We start from the raw sequence: 18,383 nt of genomic DNA on the forward strand, positions 1-18,383 counted from the left end.
AGGGGAACTTTAGCCCTCCCTCCAGAAAGAGCAGTGACTAAATACCCAGGGGTGTTTTAAACATTGAAAAAGTAACTGAATCCCAACTGGAACTTTATTTCTTAAAGCATGTGGACTGAAAGATTTTTTATTTCTAATTTTTCATTATTTACTTCTGTTGGAAATCTGTGTTTCTTCTTATGAAAAAAAAGAAAAACTGAAAAGATTAAGATAATTTTGGGACTCAAAGGGAAACTTTAAAAGGGGCCTGGCTGACTGCCCAGGGAAATAGATAAGATATATAACCTTGAGAGCTCTGAAACAACAGCTGTGAAAGGCTCTGTGTTCCCTAACTGGAAAAAAAAATATCTCTCTTGTATTGTCTAAGTGTAAAGCCTTTAGTTTAAAATATCAATATGGAAGAAGGCCAGGAACAAAATTTCTTTATAGATGAAGATCAACAAACTCTCGCTATGTTGAAAACACTAATTCAAGCCCTGAAGACCAACCGAAATGGCGAAGGTCAAAAAGCTGGAAGAATTTGACATTGCTCACCCAGAAAGATGGTCTTCGTATCTATCCAGGATCGAGAACTACCTCCGTGCCAATCACGTCGCCAAGGATGGCCTGAAGGCCGCTACACTCCTGTGTGTTTGCAGCCCAGCCACATTCGACATCGCAGAGAACTTGTTCGCACCGACACCATTGGAGTCTGTAACGTTCATGGACTTGGAGAAACGGCTTGGCGACCATTTCCAGCCCAAGCTGTCGGTAATCACTTGGCACCATGCATTCGAACAGAGGGTTCAACAGCCGGGTGAAATAGCATTCGAATTCATCATGGCATTGAGGCAGGCCACATGCCTGTGCCAGTTCTCCGACGTAGAGGAGAGGCTCCGGGACCAACTCGTCTATGGCCTCTGGAATCAAGAGTTGCAACAAAAGCTCTTCGCTAAAGAGACTCGGGGCCGTACAAGCCATGTGGCCTGCCAAAACAGCACAGCACAAGGAGGCCGTCCCCCATGAGGACGCCGAACAGGCAGAAGACCCCAAAGACAACACAGAACTTGACAAGCTCCAAAGGCACGATGACCAACAACGTCGCAGCAACAAGCAACAAGGGACGACTTACAAGGCAGATCCCTTCCTTAGGTGCCCAGGATGTGGCGGCTGCCACCAACGTCTGGACTGTAGGTTCCGGACAGCCACGTGCCGGGCCTGCAGGAAGACCAGCCACATTGCGTCCATCTGCAGAGGTCACCAGAGGGACCGGCAATCAAATCACCAGTCGGACATTCCAATCAGGAGAGATACCGGGACCCTGGAGCAGTTTAGCATAGGGTTTGCTCCAGCCGCAGAAGCATTTGCCGCACAGGAGCTCACCGCCCCATTAAGCCGAAATTTCAGGTCGAGTTGCAAGGGGTCCCTTGCAAGATGGAGCTCAGCAGTGTCCATTATATCATTTGAAACATTTAACTTCATCTGCAATCGCAGCAAAAGATGGGCCAAGCTCAGGCCATCCGACATTATACTGACCAACTTCCAGAATGCCAGAATCGCAGTCAAGGGCGAGGCCACACTGGCCATCAAATTTAAGGGGTTTTCTGGGCACCTGGACATTGTAGTAGGGGATCAGCAAACGAGCCTGATCGGGCTTGATTGGTTTGATGCATTAGGCATCCAGGTAACTGGTATCAACTGGACGCAAGTCGCGAGTCTAGCGACAGTATGCAGATGTGTTTGACTCAGGTCTAGGGACTTACACGAGCCTGCCAATAACATTTAAACTAGATCCTACTGTAATGCCGGTCAGGATTAAACCTCATAGAGTGCCATTTGCTCTTAAACACAAGATAGACGCTGAATTGGATAAGCTACTTGAACAGGGGATACTACAGCCCGTAGATAGGGTTGAATGGGAAACCCCGATCATCACACCACTAAAAGCCAATGGAGAGGTCAGAATTTGCCCTGATTACAAGTGCACAATTAATCGTGCACTCAAACAGCATGCGTACCCGGTGCCAGTAGTGAGCCACATGCTGGCATCACTGCAAGGGGGAACAGTTTTCACAAAGTTAGATCTGGTGCAGGCGTACCATGGGCATGGGCATGGGAACTTGTGGGTGCCAGGTAAAATCACTAAAATATCAGGCCCTCTCTCATACAAAGTGGCTCTAGATGGCGGGCAAGTCGTTCGCCACCATATTGATCAACTGAGGAAGCGGTTTCCAGAATGGCCACAAAGTGAGGACTTCATTCCCGGTCCAATCCATGGACCTGAAACCGGCAGCCAGGCTGAACAATTCACATACTCTGATGACCCTAGCAGTCAGAGTAATGGGGAGGTGGTCGTAGAAGGGCAAAGCCCAGGAGTGCAACATGGGTCCCCTGACAGGGAAAGTCAACCTGAACAATACAACCACTGTGCTAATTCTGCACAAACAATGGACTCTGGGGTGGGCCAACCTGGAATGGCTAGCCAGAGAAATTCGAGTCAGCCAGACTCTATTGGACTCAAGGACCGTGGTTTACCCAGCCCAGCAGGCAAGCTGGTAGACCGGGAGCTGCCGGGATCCCCCAGGCGATCTACAAGAGTTTGCAAGCCTCCTGCGTACTTACAGGATTTTTTCCTAAAGTAATTGTGCTGTATAGGGACGCGGTGGCTCAGTGGGTTAGGACGCTGAGCTTGTTAATCAGAAGGTCAGCAGTTTGGCAGGTCGAATCCTGAGTGCCGCGTAACAGAGTGAGGAACTGTTACTCATCCCAGCTTCTGCCAACCTAGCAGTTCGAAAGCACGTAAAAATGCAAGTAGAAAAATAGGGACCACTACAGTGGGAAGGTAACAGCGTTCCGTGCGCCTTTGGCGTCTAGTCATGCCGGCCACATGACCACAGAGACATCCTCGGACAAGCACTGGCTCTACGGCTTTGAAACGGAGATGAGCACCGGCCCCTAGAGTCAGAAACGACTAGCACGCGTGTGCGGGGGAATCTTTACCTTTACCTAATTGTGCTGTAATGTTGTGTTGTCACTGAAATTGCTGCTAACTCAGGAAACCCTGTGTAGTAGTGAAAATGTGAAATAATACTGTATTCATGCATACTACTATTTTGTATTCTTGTAAACTCTATAATTGCTGTACTTATTTTTTTGTTGCTATAATGTGTGTACATTCTAGGGGGGAAAGGTGTGATGTATTGTGCTTTGTTTTACTAAGTGTATTACGTGGGTTTAACTGCTGGAAGGTTGTTTAAGCAGGGAGCTAGCTAACGGCTCCCAGCTCCTCAGACAACCCGTCTCCAGCGCCGCCATTGGCTGCTTCTAGGGCGGCAATAGGTTGCTTTAAATCTATTGGCCGCCACCTAGAGGCCAGGGTATAAATAGCTGCATTCGCAGCCCTGTTCCCCAGTTCGGTTCCTGCAAGCCAATAAAGAATGTTCCTGACTGAACTCACTTGCCTCGTCTCTTCACTCAAGCAAAGAACCCAGTACACAACAGAATGATAAATATCAAACGTTAAATCTAAATGTTAGTGGAAATTAAAATTGAAAAATTTATTAGGTCATGGATTGTCTAAAAGATTGTAAGTTAAAACAATTAGAATATGTGTAAACCAAAAACTGTGGATATATGTAAGAAAGTTATTTTTTATGTGATTGATAGGATAAAACTTGTCTTTAAATTCACAAATAGACAGTACATAGGAAGGGAAAAAGAGAGGGAATGTTTATGGTAGCAGTCTGAAATCTGTACTAATGATATTTGTAGGTAATTGAATTACTACTACCCAGCCACCACGCTGCTTTTCAAATATGTAAATGTAATATTAGAAAATCAATAAAATTTGTAAAAAAAAAGAGAGAGAGAGAAAGATAAAGGTTCCATACACACCTGTTGGTAGAGGCGTTCCCAGTAGTCTTGTGTCATAAGGCGGAACAAGGAAAGAAAAGCCCAGCCAAAAGTATCAAAGCTGGTGAAACCATAATCAGGATTTTCTCCGACTTTCAGACACACGTATTGTGGTGGACAGGAGCTAAAAGAGACAATGGTTTCATTTAAATTAGAGTACAGGTACGTAATCCTCTCTTAACGACTGGAATTAGGACCAACAATTCTATCTCTAAGTCAGGGGTCTTCAAACTTGGCCCTTTTAGGACTTGTGGACTTCAACTCCCAGAATTCCTCAGCCAGGCACGCTGGCTGAGGAATTCTGGGAGTTGAAGTCCACTAGTCCTAAAAGGGCCAAGTTTAAAGACCCCCTGCTCTAAGTCATGTGGTCATTAAGAGATGACTCTGCTTGCAGTTCTGACAACCCCAATTGTGGTTGTTCAGTGAATCCCATATGGTGGTTAGTTCAGGACCTAGAGCAGACATGTCAAACACAAGGCCCGGGGTCCAGATCCGGCCCGTGAAGTGGTTTCATGCAGCCCGCAAAGCCATCCTGGAAACAGTGAGGGAACGGCCCCCACTGCCTTGGCCCTGGCCCAGAGACCCTCCTCCTGCCAGAGACTCTCAGATCTCTCCCACTCCTGCCCAGGCCCCCATAGGCACCCTTGATGCAAACGATGTAGAGCTGGCCACGCCCACCCAGCAGGCCATACGGACTTTAGCCACGCCCACCAAGGCCACACCCACCCGGCCCCCTGAGGGCAACCGCAATGCTGATGCGGCCCTCAATGAAATTAAGTTTGACACCCCTGACCTAGAGGGATCCAAGATAATTCTGGAAAATGCCCCCCCCCCCACATCACAGTTAGAGCCTGGCCTAAATGTGACTTCACACCAGCTAAGAAAAAAAATCTCTGCTATCAGTAGCTGAGTTTCCTAAATGAAAGGACTGTATTTTGCAATAAATGTTTTTTATGTTCTTCTTTATGCACTTACTGCTTGTAGGATACTGTGAAACTCTTCATCTGCTCTACTTTTGATTCTCTAGATTTGACTTTTGTATTCAAGTAAATAAGTGTTTTGGCTTTGTGGCCTTACGGGGGAGGATGCTAGTCCTCATGTTTCTCTTACAACTCTTTGAATTAGAGACTCCTACGTAGGATGGTTTTAAGCACCAAACTAAAGGTGGGTTTGTAGGCTGTTTGGGCAGTTAAAATTTATATCATGCAGGCTTTTAATGCTTTTTTCCTGGTGCTCTTGACTACTATAACCAGCAGTTTTATTTGTCCTCTATTGGGATTTTATTTTTTTATAGTTAGCTGCTCTCTCGTAATGGTTCAGTTGCAGAATCCAAATTTAATGAATATAGCTAGTCCTCAATTTACAACCATTTATATAGTGACCAATCGAAGTTACAACAGCACTTAAAAAAGTGACTTATGACCATTTTTCACACCTATAACCGTTGTAGCACGCCCTGATCACATGATCAAAATTCAAACACTTGGCAACTGGCATGTACCTACGACGGTTGCAGCGTCCCGGGGTCACGTGATCCACTTTTGCGACCTTCCAACAAACAAAGTCAAATGGGGAAGCCATTTGAAGCCCTTAACAACTGTGTGACTAACTTAACAACCGAGTGATTCACTTAACAACTGTGGCAAGAAAGGTCATAAAATGGGACATAACTCACAGCTGTCTTGCATAGCGATAGAAATTTTGCGCTCAATTGAGGTCGTAAGTGGAGGACTACCTGTGGTCTCAGCTGAAGCAGTTTTTTCAAGATTCTTATCCGGTTGAAATGCAGACTGTCAGCAATTCTTAGCTTCCAAATCAAGGAGGAAATTTTCAAACAAATAATAGCTAGATCCACTTACCCTCCATCTGAGCCATTGCGACATAGCAAAAAGTCTTCAGTGCCATTTTTCAGTTGGTAATTTTCTGCAAAATCAGAAAGACCAGCTCTATAAATAATGGAAGAGCTTCTCGGGCACAAGCTTTTTGATTGTGAAAATATTAGGATGTCCTGAAAACAAAGCAGCCCTGTTTTTTCCAAACTTACTTCCCTTCCATCCTCTCCCGATTCTTCTGAAGCATCTTTCTCCTCAGCCAAAAATACATCTTTGTCCCTCTGTCTTGGATATGTTATGTTTTTAAATCCAAAATTCCTAGTGTACATTGATGCAGGAAAGTAGCTTTCTGCAGCATACCCTGAATGCAATCCTTTTCTTCTTTAGAACAAGTAAAAGTAAAGGTTCCCCCGCACATGCGTGCTAGTCGTTTTCGACTCTAGGGGCCGGTGCTCATCTCCATTTCATAGCTGAAAAGCCAGCGCTTGTCCAAGGACGTCTCCGTGATCATGTGGCTGGCATGAGTAGACGCCAAAGGCGCACGGAACGCTGTTACCTTCCCACCGTAGTGGTCCCTATTTTTCTACTTGCATTTTTACGTGCTTTCGAACTGCTAGGTTGGCAGAAGCTGGGACGAGTAACAGGCGCTCACTCTGCTACGCGGCACTCGGGATTCAACCCACCAAACTGCCGATCTTCTGATCGACAAGCTCAGCATCCTAACCCACTGAGCCACCACGTCCCTTTAGAACAAGTACATTGTTTTAAATAAAAAGCTCATGACAGACTCCAGCCAATCTCCCTACATCCTGAAGTTTTCTAAGTCCCAAATATGGAATTGAATTCTTAATGCTTTATTCTGGGACATTTTTTCGACTTTCCATACATAGCCCAAACAGGAGGCCCAAATATATAATGATTAATCATCATGGCAGAAGTCAAGTCTCACCTTCAGTGTTGGTGAAAATCTCATAGGAAATATTACTTATGCTCTGATTGATAAATTCCGTATAATTCCTGACACATTTATGTTTCAGATGTCCCTTGAAGAGTTGGAGGCCAATGAGGGCAAAGACGCTCAAGCAGAAAACGGTCAAGATCATCACATCTGTGAGTTTCTTCACCGACTGGATCAAAGCTCCCACAATGACCTTCAGACCTGCGTAGAGGCACAAGAATGAAAGAAAAGCCAAAGTCATAACAGCTGGAGAACATCAGGGCTAGTGATGTTGCCTAGTTTGGGTAATGGAATGTCTTCAAGAAAACAACCAAGCTCAGAGGGCAACAGGGACCCATCAAACGTGGGCTCATTTAATCTCAATATAAAAAAAGATGTTGAGACTCTAGAAAGAGTGCAGAGAAGAGCAACAAAGATGATTATGGGGCTGGAGGCAAAAACATATGAAGAACAGTTGCAGGAATTGGGTAACACTAGTCTAGTGAAAGTAAGGTCTGGAGGCAAAAACATATGAAGAACAGTTGCAGGAATTGGGTAACACTAGTCTAGTGAAAGTAAGGTCTAGAGGTCACATGATAGCAGTCTTCCAATGTCTAAGGGTGTGCCTTAGAAGAAAGAAAGTGGGTGTCAGCTTATTCTCCAAAGTACCTGAAGGCGGGACAAGAAGCAACTGATGGAAACTAATCAAGGAGAGAAGCAACCTAGATCTAAGGAGAAACTTCCAGACAGTTAGAACAATTACGGTAACCAGTGGAACAACCTGCCTCCAGAAGTTGTGAATGCTCCAAAGGAGATGTTTAAGAAGAGACTGGAGAACCATTTGTCTGAAATGGTTTAGGGCAAGGATAGGCAACCTTGGCTCTTTTATGACTTGTGGACTTCAACTCCCAGAACTGAGTTGGCTGGCTCAGGAATTCTGGGAGTTGAAGTCCACAAGTCATAAAAGAGCCAAAGTTGCCTACCCCTGGTCTAGGGTCTCCTGCTTGAGCAGAGGGTTAATAATAATAATAATAATAATAATAATAATAATAATAATAATAATAATAATAATAATAATAATAATAATAATAATAATAATAATAATAATAAGAAGAAGAAGAAGAAGAAGAAGAAGAAGAAGAAGAAGAAGAAGAAGAAGAAGAAGAAGAAGAAGAAGAAGAAGAAGAAGAAGAAGAAGAAGAAGAAGAAGTTGGAAGGGACCTTGGAGGTCATCTAGTCCAACCACCAGATGACCTCCAACAATTCTGTTATTCTTATAACCATGAGAAATTATTCCAAAAGTTTCATACCTGGGATAATAGAAATTGTTTTCAAAGCTCTCAACACTCGGAACATCCGAAGAACAGAGACGTTTCCCAGGTCAATAAAGTCTCCTATGTATCTGTAATGTCAACACAGGGCGAATGTCAGTGTTAACGCCATCTCTAGAACTGGGTGTGGCGGTTGACTCTAGCTTTGTTTAAACTCCCATTAAACATCACTAGTCAGTGGGGAAAAACATTTTTCAGGAATTGGGCAAATCCAACCTCTGTGCAGGCCAGCAACAAAATTATTATTATTAAGTCTGTCACCCAGTCAGCCAGATTTACAGCCTGGATTTGGCATTTTTGTCAACCTGTTGAGTCCTTCCCAAGGACCTGGGATAGGCAGAGGCTGCCATTTAATAATACTAAATCAGGTATCGTCGTATGATGTAAACTGTTCCAAGTAAAGCTGCCTATTGCAATTATTATTAAATTTATTTGCTGCCTATCTTATCATGGGGACACTCTAGGCAGCAAATTTAATAATAATAATGGAACTGGTATTTTTGCAAAATAAACAAATGCAAAAAACAAATGCAAAACTAAGAAATGAAAACAAATGCAAAAACTAGAGACAAGTGGAAATTTTGACATCTGGGGATTAATTGCTCACAGAGACTCATAATTGCCTCTTTAGTTTCCTTTCAGGAGGGTTTATGGACTTAAAATGTGACGCTTTTTGTCAGAAATTCAAAATATTGATCCGTTTTTCTTCCTTGACATGAAAATGCAGGCTTGGGAACATTTCCATATTGGTGGGGGCGGGGGGGAAGGGGCTAATAGCCAGGCTGCCACGCTCTTAAAAACTTGGAAAATTGCCAGAAAGGATGACAATTCCATTGTCAGATTTTAGTGGCATATACATCCGTATTTCTCAATCTTGGGTGGACTTCAACTACCAGAATTTCCCCAGCCAGACGCAGAGAACAAATGGAACCACATTTACTGATTGGTCATCTTGGATTACGAAGAGACTATAGTATAGTCCTCAACTTACAACTACAGATAATCCTCAACTTACAACAGTTCATTTAATGACCAAAGTGACAACTGCTGAAAAAAGTGACTTATGACCATTTTTCATACTACTCTTGCAGAATTGCCCGGTCGTGGTCAAAATTCAGATGCTTGGCAACCAGTTGATGTTTATGATGGTTGCAGTGTCCCAGGTCATGTGATCCCCTTTTGCGACCTGACAAGCAAGGTCAATGGGGAAGCCAGATTCACTTAACAACCGTGTTACTAACTTAAGAGCTGCAATGATTCATTTAACAACTGTGGCAAGAAAGGTTGTAAAATGGGACAAAACCCACTTAACAGCTGTCTCATTTAGCAACATAAATTTTGGGTTCACCTGTGGTCGTAAGTTGAGGACTACCTGTATTTATTTAGTGACTGTTTGAAATTTCAACGGCATTAAAAAATAATAATAATAATAATAATAATAATTTTATTTATATACCGCCCTTCTCCCGGAAAAAAGGTGACTTATGACCGTTTTTCACACAATCGTTGCAGAATCCTCCTGATTATATGATCAAACTTCAGGCACTTGGCAAATGACTTGCATTTATGACGGTTGCAGAGTCCCAGGGTCATGTGATCACTACTTGTAACCAAGGGTGTTCCCTGCATGAAATTCAATGAGGGAAGCTGCATTTGGTTAATGACTGATTCACTTAAGAACTGCAATAATTTGCTTAAGAACTGTGCCCCCCCCCAAAAGATCATAAAATTGGGGGCAATTCACTTAACAACTGTGTTACTTAGCAGTTAAAATTCTGGTCCCAATTGTGATTGTAAGTCAAGGACTGCTTGTATTTCTTAATTCCCTTTCCTGAGTGATAAATCCACCCATGTGTTATGAAAAGTTCTACCTAATTGTGCAAAACGTATACAAGCAGGAAGAGTTTACCTCTTTTATTTTTCTGTTTATCTATTAAATTGTTTGCTTTAGTCCCACCTTCATTTTTACAATATTATTTGCAATATCAGTAGAAAGGTTGATGACGCAAGTCATTCTTCTCCGTTTTCTTCAGCCAAGAAGATGTATTTGCTTGATGAAGGTTCAGAACACAAATTAATTTTTTGGCTCAGCCTCTTCGAATCTGCTTCTTGACAACCATGCCTAGGACCACAAGCCCTATCATCCCCTGCTAACATTCATGCAAAGCATTTAATGGTACCGTATTATTGAAAACTACATCAAGCAATTTCCCCTCTGATCAGCCAGCATTTTGGAGACACCCCGATACATTTAGCTCAATAATTCTTTATTACAGTATTACAAGTACTAGATACAGTACAGGCAGCCCTTGACATATGACCACAATTGAACCCAACATTTTGTTGTTAAGTGAAAGATTTGCGAGTTTTGCACCATTTTATGATTTTTCTTGCCACAGTTGTTAAGTGAGTAACTAACTTGTTAAGTTAGTAACCAGGTTGTTAAGTGAATTTGGCTTCCCCCATTGACTTTGCTTGCCAGAAGATCGCAAAAGGGGATCACGTAACCCTAGGACACAGCAACCGTCATAAATATGAGTCAGTTCCCAAGCATCGGAATTTTGATCACATGACCATGGGGATGCTACAATGGTCATAAGTATGAAAAATGGTTATCAGTCACTTTTTTCAATCCTTTTGTAACTTCGAACGTTCACTAAATAAATTGCCATAAGTCGAGGTCTACCTGTATTAAGAGTTTTCCTATTAAATGCTGGCAGACTGTTTGACCAACCATATTGTTATTGTTGTCGTTATAATATTTTTCAGTAATGTTGTTATTACAGTGGCACCTTGGTACTCATTATTAATTGTTTCCGGGAGACACAGTAAGTATCCAAAATGATAAGCACTGAACAAATTTTTTCCATAAGGAATAATGTTGTGAGTCACAAGGCAGTTGACACCAATAGGTTTTAGCTCCGTGGTGGTGAACCTATGTCACTCATGCCACAGGTGGCACACAGAGCCCTCTCTGTGGGCACGTGTGCCATCATCCCAGTCCTAGGCCTTTAGCTGGGTTTTATAAAACCTTTTCACTTTAGGCCTCCGCCGCCATGTGCAAAAAAAAAGAGAAAGGTTCAATCAATCAATCAATTTCAACTTCTCACAAGAAAAAAAAAAGATCTCGCAAAGTTGGAATTGATTGAGCTGTTTAGTCCCACCCAGTCTGCCGTTACCACCGCAGCCACGCCTACCCAATGGGCCATGCCCACCCAATAGGCCACGCCCACCCAGACCCAATAAGTGGGTTTTGGGTTGCAGTTTGGGCATTTGGTCTCTAAAAGGTTCGCCATCACTGGTCTAGCTTGTGTGTTGCGTACCAAACAAACAATGAGCACTGGGACAAAATTCTCATGTCAAAATGCATTGAGTACCAAATTCGATGAGTTTCAAAGCAGCTGAGTGCCAAGGTACCCCTGTATTTTGTTCTCTATTTTATTTTACCATTTATACCAATAAGACTGGAGAGATAAAGAACTCCCATTAAACAAACAAACGAACGAACAAACAATAAATACTGTCTACTCTTGAAGAAAAAGATAAAACCCCAAAGGGCCTCAATGGCTCTCAGAGAGAGTGCTAATGACGAGATGACTGCAAATAAATATGATCCTTTCATTCCCCCCACCTTCCGCTTCATCCTGTCAGAACCTATCCTTTCATCCCCCGCCCCACCATTCCGTCAGAATGGATGAAGCTTCCTGGATGAGAAGCAAAATGTTTTCTTCTTCTTCCTCAAGGATAAAGAGTCCAGTTGCCTTTTGAAAAGGATCTTTGAAATCACTGTGACCTGGATGACTGAGAATCTCCTAACACATCCTGAGGGGGAAAAATTAAGGAGCCCAGTTCAATTAACTGTAGGCTAATCAAAGGAGAAGAATGCCGCTTACGCCATTAGAATCACACTGAAATCCAGCCAGTTCCATGGGTCCCGGAGGAAAGTGAACTCATTCAGGCAGAAGCCTCTGGCCAGAATCTTGATTAGACATTCAAAAGTATAAATGCCAGTGAAAGTATACCTGAGTAGAGGAAAAACAGGTCAACACAGGTGCGGAAAACAGAAATATTGGCTATTGTTCTTTTTATGCAAAGTTGAGGCCCAGGTAAACCGAATCAGGCCTCATGGACAAAGTATTGAACCAAAGTCTGTGCTATGCTTAACTTTGTATTTTATTTAATATGATTTTGCTAAGCTTGTTGTTTCAAATATATTTAGAACATAAGGACTGGAACAGTAAGAAACAGGGAACTGAAAGTCTCCGATGGATACGGGTTCTAATGTACACGGGCATAGGTGGAAAGTTATGTTCAGCAGGAGGTCGGTAAAAAGCCTGCAAAAGTCAGCGGACCATCTGACTACAGTCTTAGAACGAGAAAGGGTATAAAAGGTTGGGACTGGACCTCATTGATTTGCCATTGGCCTATAGCTGTCCTTTTGGAATCTGCTATGCCATATGGTCCTCATTGCAATGGGTTATTAATGTAAGTGATGTTGTGTTATTATGCTTGCTATGTTCCAAATCATTAGCAAAATAAACCTCTGAATCTTAAAGTAATTGTTTTGTGTTGCTGTCTCTTTTCTTTTTCCATTGGGTTTTTCCACAACACAGAGCAGGATCAGCAGATCTTGGGTGCTCCTGCCCATAAGAAAATTTTGTGAGAATGCCAGATCTCACCTAGAGAGCTTGGTGGAATTCTCCTGGGAACCTCACGTTTATGCCTACAAGTAGATCTCAATATTCATTCAGCAATCCAGCCTTACCCAGCCCCTCAGGCACCCCATGCTCTGCATATTGACCGCAATAGAGACAGCAGGGATTGCATGGATGCCTTGCTTAATGACAGCAACAACTTAATGTCCGTTATTCTGGTTGTAAGTCAAGGATTGCTTGTACTTTTGTTGTCTTGCAATATACCTCTCTCCAGGAAGTAGTAGAAAACTTTGGGTTGGTTCAGCAAAAGGATACAATTCTGATATAAGATGAGGCAATTTTTTCCCGATAAAATGGGAACCTCCATTGCATTCACTGTTACAGTGGTTGTTTTTCTAACTGCAAATTTATCTCTTCTCCATTTCTTCATCAGCTAATAAATTCAGCAAAAAAGAGTTCTGCAAGAGCATCTGTGCATTTTCTAGCATGCTTGCCCAGCACACACATGCACAATTTTCCCTGGCGTGCATATTTTTCATAATAAATGTTTATTTACAGGTACTCCCCCAACTTAAAACCATAACGGAGCCTGCCCCTTATGTCATAATTCCTGACACATGTCAGTTAGGTGGTCACCTTACCGACCCACTTCAAGATCTTTTTTTTTGTTTTTTGTGGCAGTTGTTAAGCAAATGCCATAGGTGTTAAGTGAAGAGATTGTTCACTGTGAGGTGAGCTTTGTCAGAAACTATTAGTAAATAGTCTCTAAAAAGCAGAGACATCACCCTGTCAACAAATGTGCGTATAGTCAAGGCTATGGTCTTCCCAGTTGCAATGTATGGCAGTGAAAGTTGGACCATAAGAAAGGCTGAGCGCCAAAGAATTGAGGTCTTTGAACTATGGTGCTGGAGAAGACTCCTGCTAGTCCCTTGGACTGCAAGGTGATCAAACCGGTCGGTCCTAGAGGAGATCAACCCTGACTGCTTTTTAGAAGGCCAGATCCTGAAGCTAAAACTCAAATACTTTGGCCACCTAATGAGAAGGAAGGACTCACTGGAGAAGAGCCCAATGCTGGGAAAGGTTGAGGGCAAGAGAAGAAGGGGACGACAGAGAATGAGGTGGCTGGATGGAGTCACTGAAGCAGTAGGGGTGAACCTAAATGGACTCCAGAAGATGGTAGAAGACAGGAAGGCCTGGAGGAACTTTGTCCATAGGGTTGCGATGAGTCAGACACGACTTCGCAGCTAACAACTACAATTAGTAAATGCTGGTTTTCAGAAAAATGTTGTAATTTGCAGGCTGGTTGCCCAGTGCCCAGAAACTGGTCACTTGAGGACGGAGGATGGGATGGCTGTCAAAACTTTGGAATTAGGTCATAAGTACCTTTTGGGTGGGGGAACCGCTGTAACTTTGAAAGGTCACTAAATGACTGTTCGTAAATCAAGAACCGCCTCTAATGTGTTTGCTTTATTATTTTGAAATCATATCACAGCTTCCAAAAAATGCAGGTGTTGGTCTGCAAATATTGCTTGGTGTGCCTATAGAAGGTGTGGTTTTATATGCAAATAAATACTTAGGCAAAATATTGAGTGCCAGTCCTCTCTCACACACACATATGCATACACACGTACACAATTTCTGGATAAAGGCACACTAATTTAAAACAAACTAAGACAAGACGCCTCTCTGTCTGTTGTTACTCTTTGAACATTCTTAAAGTTTATAGAACATTTAGAGGTGAATACATATATTTTATCTATCTTTATGGAATAGTGGGAGGTGTGATGGCCCAATGATTAAGATGCTTGTGAGATGGAAAGCTGATAGCCCTGGTTCAAGCCCTGCGTATTATATTTTGTTACGAATTGAGGCAAGGGAAATCCTGGTTACTCAAAGCCTGAAAATTATAAATATCAAAGGTTAAATTGGAATACTGATGAGAAACTAAAAATGGAGTAAAAGTTAATAACAGGATATGGACTGTTTATGAAGATTGAATGTAATTAAGACATATATAAGCTAATATCTATTGATAAATGTAATAATGATGTTTTTATTGAGCTGATATAACTAGAACTGTACTAGCTTGAATACGAGACAGTAAATGTTAAGGGGAAAAGAGAAGAAATATCTGATGTTGTAACCTGAGATTTGCACTAAAGATTTTGCTATCAAACTATTGATTAACCCAGTCACCATGTTGCTTTTTAAATACCCAAATGTCAAATTGGAAAATTAATAAATTATTATTTTTTAAAAAAGACTCAACTCACAATAGGGTGAGTTCCCGTTCCATGATGGAATGGGTTCCCATTGCTCCAGCTCCTGCCAACCTGGCAGTTCAAAAGCTTACAAATGCAAGTAGATAAATAGGTACCACTTTGATGGGAAGGTAACAGCGCTCCATGATGTTATACTGGCTATATGACTGCAGAAATGTCTTCAGACAGTGCTGGCTCAATAGCCTTGAAACAGAGATGAGCAGCGCTCCCGAGAGTTGGCAACAACTAGCGGAATAAAATCCGCAGAGACTCTTTTACTTTTTTTACCCTTTTTTATGGAATAATGCATTATAATGAAAGTGAAATAATAGTGCTAAAGCTACTTACTCAACATATTTGCTTGAAGAGTTCTCTTTGTTGTTTGTTTGCGATGAATCCGAAAGAGCCATGAACACGCAATTAGTTAAAATAGTGAGCATGATAAACCAAGTAAACAATGTGAATTATAGGAGTTCAGGAAAATGATGTTTTGGGAACATGACACTAGTCCTCAGTATCCATAGCCTACAAATATTGTCCACATAAAATTGTTGCTCTTGGATAGATCCCCATTCCTGATTTATTTAAAAGAGATACAAATTAATAGCTCTGAACTATTTGGGGGATAAATTGTTTAATCTCTAGACACTAAGCATTTTCTTGCATTTCTCCTAGAGAACGTAGGTACTTTCTCATAAAAAAATGCCAGAATGAAAATAGAGGAGGAAAAAAAGCAATTATGTAAAGGATATGAATGAATTAAAACTTTAATTGTCATCCGCCTGATTCGGTGGAAAGGACTCAAGATGTACAAAGCATTTGTGGCAGTAAATCGAAAGATTGTTTTTCCTTTGTTCAAGACCATAAATGTCTGCAGAAGAAAAGTAAGAAATTACTAGACTCTCCTAAAACCCTCTTGCTCCCCAAGTATGTCATTTTATAAACAGCGCCATCTACAGGCAGTCCCTCATTATGACCACAGTGGAGACCAGAATTTCTCCTGGTAAACGATGCAATCATTAAGTCTGTATTGCCTGATTTTGTGACTTCTTTTGCTGAATTTGTTAAGCAAATCACTGCATTAAGTGAATCCAGCTTCTCCCATTGACTTTGCTTGTCGGAAGCCAGCCGAGGGAGTTGCAAATAGCGATTGTGTGACTGTGGAAGACAACTAGGCTGAGCCCAAGAGAGGGGTCAAAAGTGTCATCAGTCTCGAGTCACAAAAGATCTAAGCCCAGCCCATCTTGAATTCCATTCATTCTTATCTACCCACCAATTCTCTTTGACTTTTAATAGTTCAGATTCTTGTAGAGAGCATAAACTTGCAATAAACCTTTATATTCATTCAAACTTCCTGATTTTAGAAGAGGCGTGGGGGCACAGTGGTTAGAATGCAGAATTGCAGACTAACTCTGCCAAATGCCAGCAGTTCAATCCTAACTGGGTCAAGGTTGACTCAGCCTTCCATCCTTCCGAGGTCTGGAAAATGAGGACCCGAGATTGTTGGGAGGGGGCAATATGCTGACTCTATAAAGCAATGCCACTGAACTTAAAAAAAAATTAAACTGGGTTCTCAAACTTTGCAGAAACCTCAACAATCCACCAAGGTCTGGCAGAAACAAAGTGATGAACAATGCTCAGATTGGGTTCCTCTTGCTTTGTCTGTGAGGACTGGATTAAAACTTGTGCCCGCCTCCCCCTCCCTAATTTCTGATGACTCCACAGAGGGACCCAGCCAGCGGTGGGATTCAAATAATTTAACAACCGGTCCTCTCCAGAGGGGGAGGCAGGGAGGGAGGCGTGGGGGTTGCTGCCAATAGGCAGGTGGGGGAGGGGGAGCTGCCCCATGCACCCCACAACTGCTTACTGTGCCAAAGGGCCCCCGCAGCCAGGACTACCATGCCCCAATACCCATTGCGCCTCGCCTGTTCGGTGGTGACTTCTCCCACTTTCTTTGAACAGTCCTTCACTCCCATTGCTGCTTTTTCAGTCCCGGAGTTTTACCCGGAGCCTGTGCAGAGGGTCTTTGAAAATGAAGCCCCGCAGTAATCGGTTGGGGTAGGAACCATTCCCTTCGCTTCTGGACCGGCTCTGAGATGCCCTGGAAGGAGCGGCCCAAGGACTCCAACCTGGCTTTGCAGCAAGCAAGGGGATTGGAGGCATGTGAATGCACGCTAGTCTGGTGTCTCAAAAAACCAGGGTTTTTTTCCCCTGTTGGATTTTCACTGTGATACTGTTTAACTTTCTTTAAAGTTTACTTGATGCAGAATGGGCAAATTTTAAAGTTAAACAGTATGGCAGCGAAAATCCAGCATGGGGAAGAAAAAAAAACCCTGGTCTCACATAGGGGGAAGGATTTTTGCCGGCAGACTGTTTAACTTTCTTCAAAGTTTACTTGATGCAGAATGCGGATCCTTCCCCCTTGCAGAAAGGAGGAGGAGGAGGAGGAGGAGGAGGAGGAGGAGGAGGAGGAGGAGGAGGAGGACTGTGGAATTTTTGGTGCTCTCTGAACTTGATTGTTTGCTTGCAGATGCTTCATTTTCCAAAGCACCCGTGATGTTACCATGTTTGCATAATGGAACATCTGCAAGAAAACGACCAAGCTCAGAGAGCACCAAAAACTCCTTAGTCCCTCCTCCTCCTCCTCCTCCCCCTCCTCCTCCTTCTTTCTGCAAACTCCACTCCCTTCCAGTACTGATGGTGTTACCTAGTTTGAGTAATGGAACATCTGCAAGAAAACAGCCAAGCTGAGGGAACACCAAGAACTCCTCATAGAAATGGTTTGCTATTTTCTGGGTAGCAATGTTCCTGATGTCCCAGTCACATCTGAGCCTTCCTAGTGGTCTCCCTTCCAAGGCCTATTGAGAATTGACCCTGATTAACTTTCTGAGATCAATAAAGTTTGCATAGATGCAGGCTAGGTAAGAATTTCAAGCAGGCATTGACAAGCTAGTCTTATTTTTCTCTAAGAGCATCATCGCAACATACATGTGTTTTTCTTATGACACTAATGCTCCCGTTGATTCACAATAAAGCCACTGTACCTTGTGATCATGATAATAGGGGTCAAGATCTTCCAAGGGTTCTCCAATAAGTTCCACAGGAGGGTTTCCATAAAGGGCAGGGACTTTCTGGCAAGCCTGAAGATCAAGCTGAGGCCTCAGCTTCTCTGACGGTGGCAAGTCTCTCTTGGCCATGATACATTTCTTGATGGTGGCCAAAGACTCAGGAGTGAATCGGCGGAAGTTTTCTGCACCCAACAATCCTCCAGTAGCCATTTTTGCATCGTTCTTGTTATGGAATGATAACATAAAAAGATGGGTAGATTAGCCACTCAGAGGCCACATGCCCTGTGACGGGCGTAATGAGAAAGCAAAGTGAAAAAGCACACAAGGAAACCAATCAATATCATAAATATATACTGAAACAGGACTACAGCAGAGGCCCGCAACCTTTTGGGCACCAGGGACCAGTTC

The 18,383-nt window shown here is 42.7% G+C and overlaps 1 protein-coding gene across 1 annotated transcript in view; it reads right to left on the reverse strand.

Annotated features, from left to right (window-relative positions):
- Nucleotides 1–15,778, reverse strand: part of LOC308679050 (sodium channel protein type 5 subunit alpha-like) — a gene marked incomplete at its 3' end in the record, with an annotated part of 63,439 nt that extends 47,661 nt beyond the window's left edge. The window contains exons 1-7 of the mRNA XM_081346285.1: nucleotides 15,660–15,778; nucleotides 15,256–15,366; nucleotides 11,885–12,013; nucleotides 7,971–8,062; nucleotides 6,673–6,882; nucleotides 5,751–5,814; nucleotides 3,874–4,015 (exon numbers count right to left, since the gene is read on the reverse strand). Of these exons, the coding sequence (XP_081202411.1) occupies nucleotides 3,874–4,015; nucleotides 5,751–5,814; nucleotides 6,673–6,882; nucleotides 7,971–8,062; nucleotides 11,885–12,013; nucleotides 15,256–15,366; nucleotides 15,660–15,772 (861 nt within the window). The 5' untranslated portion in view covers nucleotides 15,773–15,778. The remainder of the gene's footprint in view (nucleotides 1–3,873; nucleotides 4,016–5,750; nucleotides 5,815–6,672; nucleotides 6,883–7,970; nucleotides 8,063–11,884; nucleotides 12,014–15,255; nucleotides 15,367–15,659) is intronic.
- Nucleotides 15,779–18,383: the final 2,605 nt, after the last annotated feature.

Source organism: Vipera berus, assembly GCF_964194415.1.
Source record: "Vipera berus genome assembly, chromosome: Z".
Classification (NCBI taxonomy): domain Eukaryota; kingdom Metazoa; phylum Chordata; class Lepidosauria; order Squamata; family Viperidae; genus Vipera; species Vipera berus.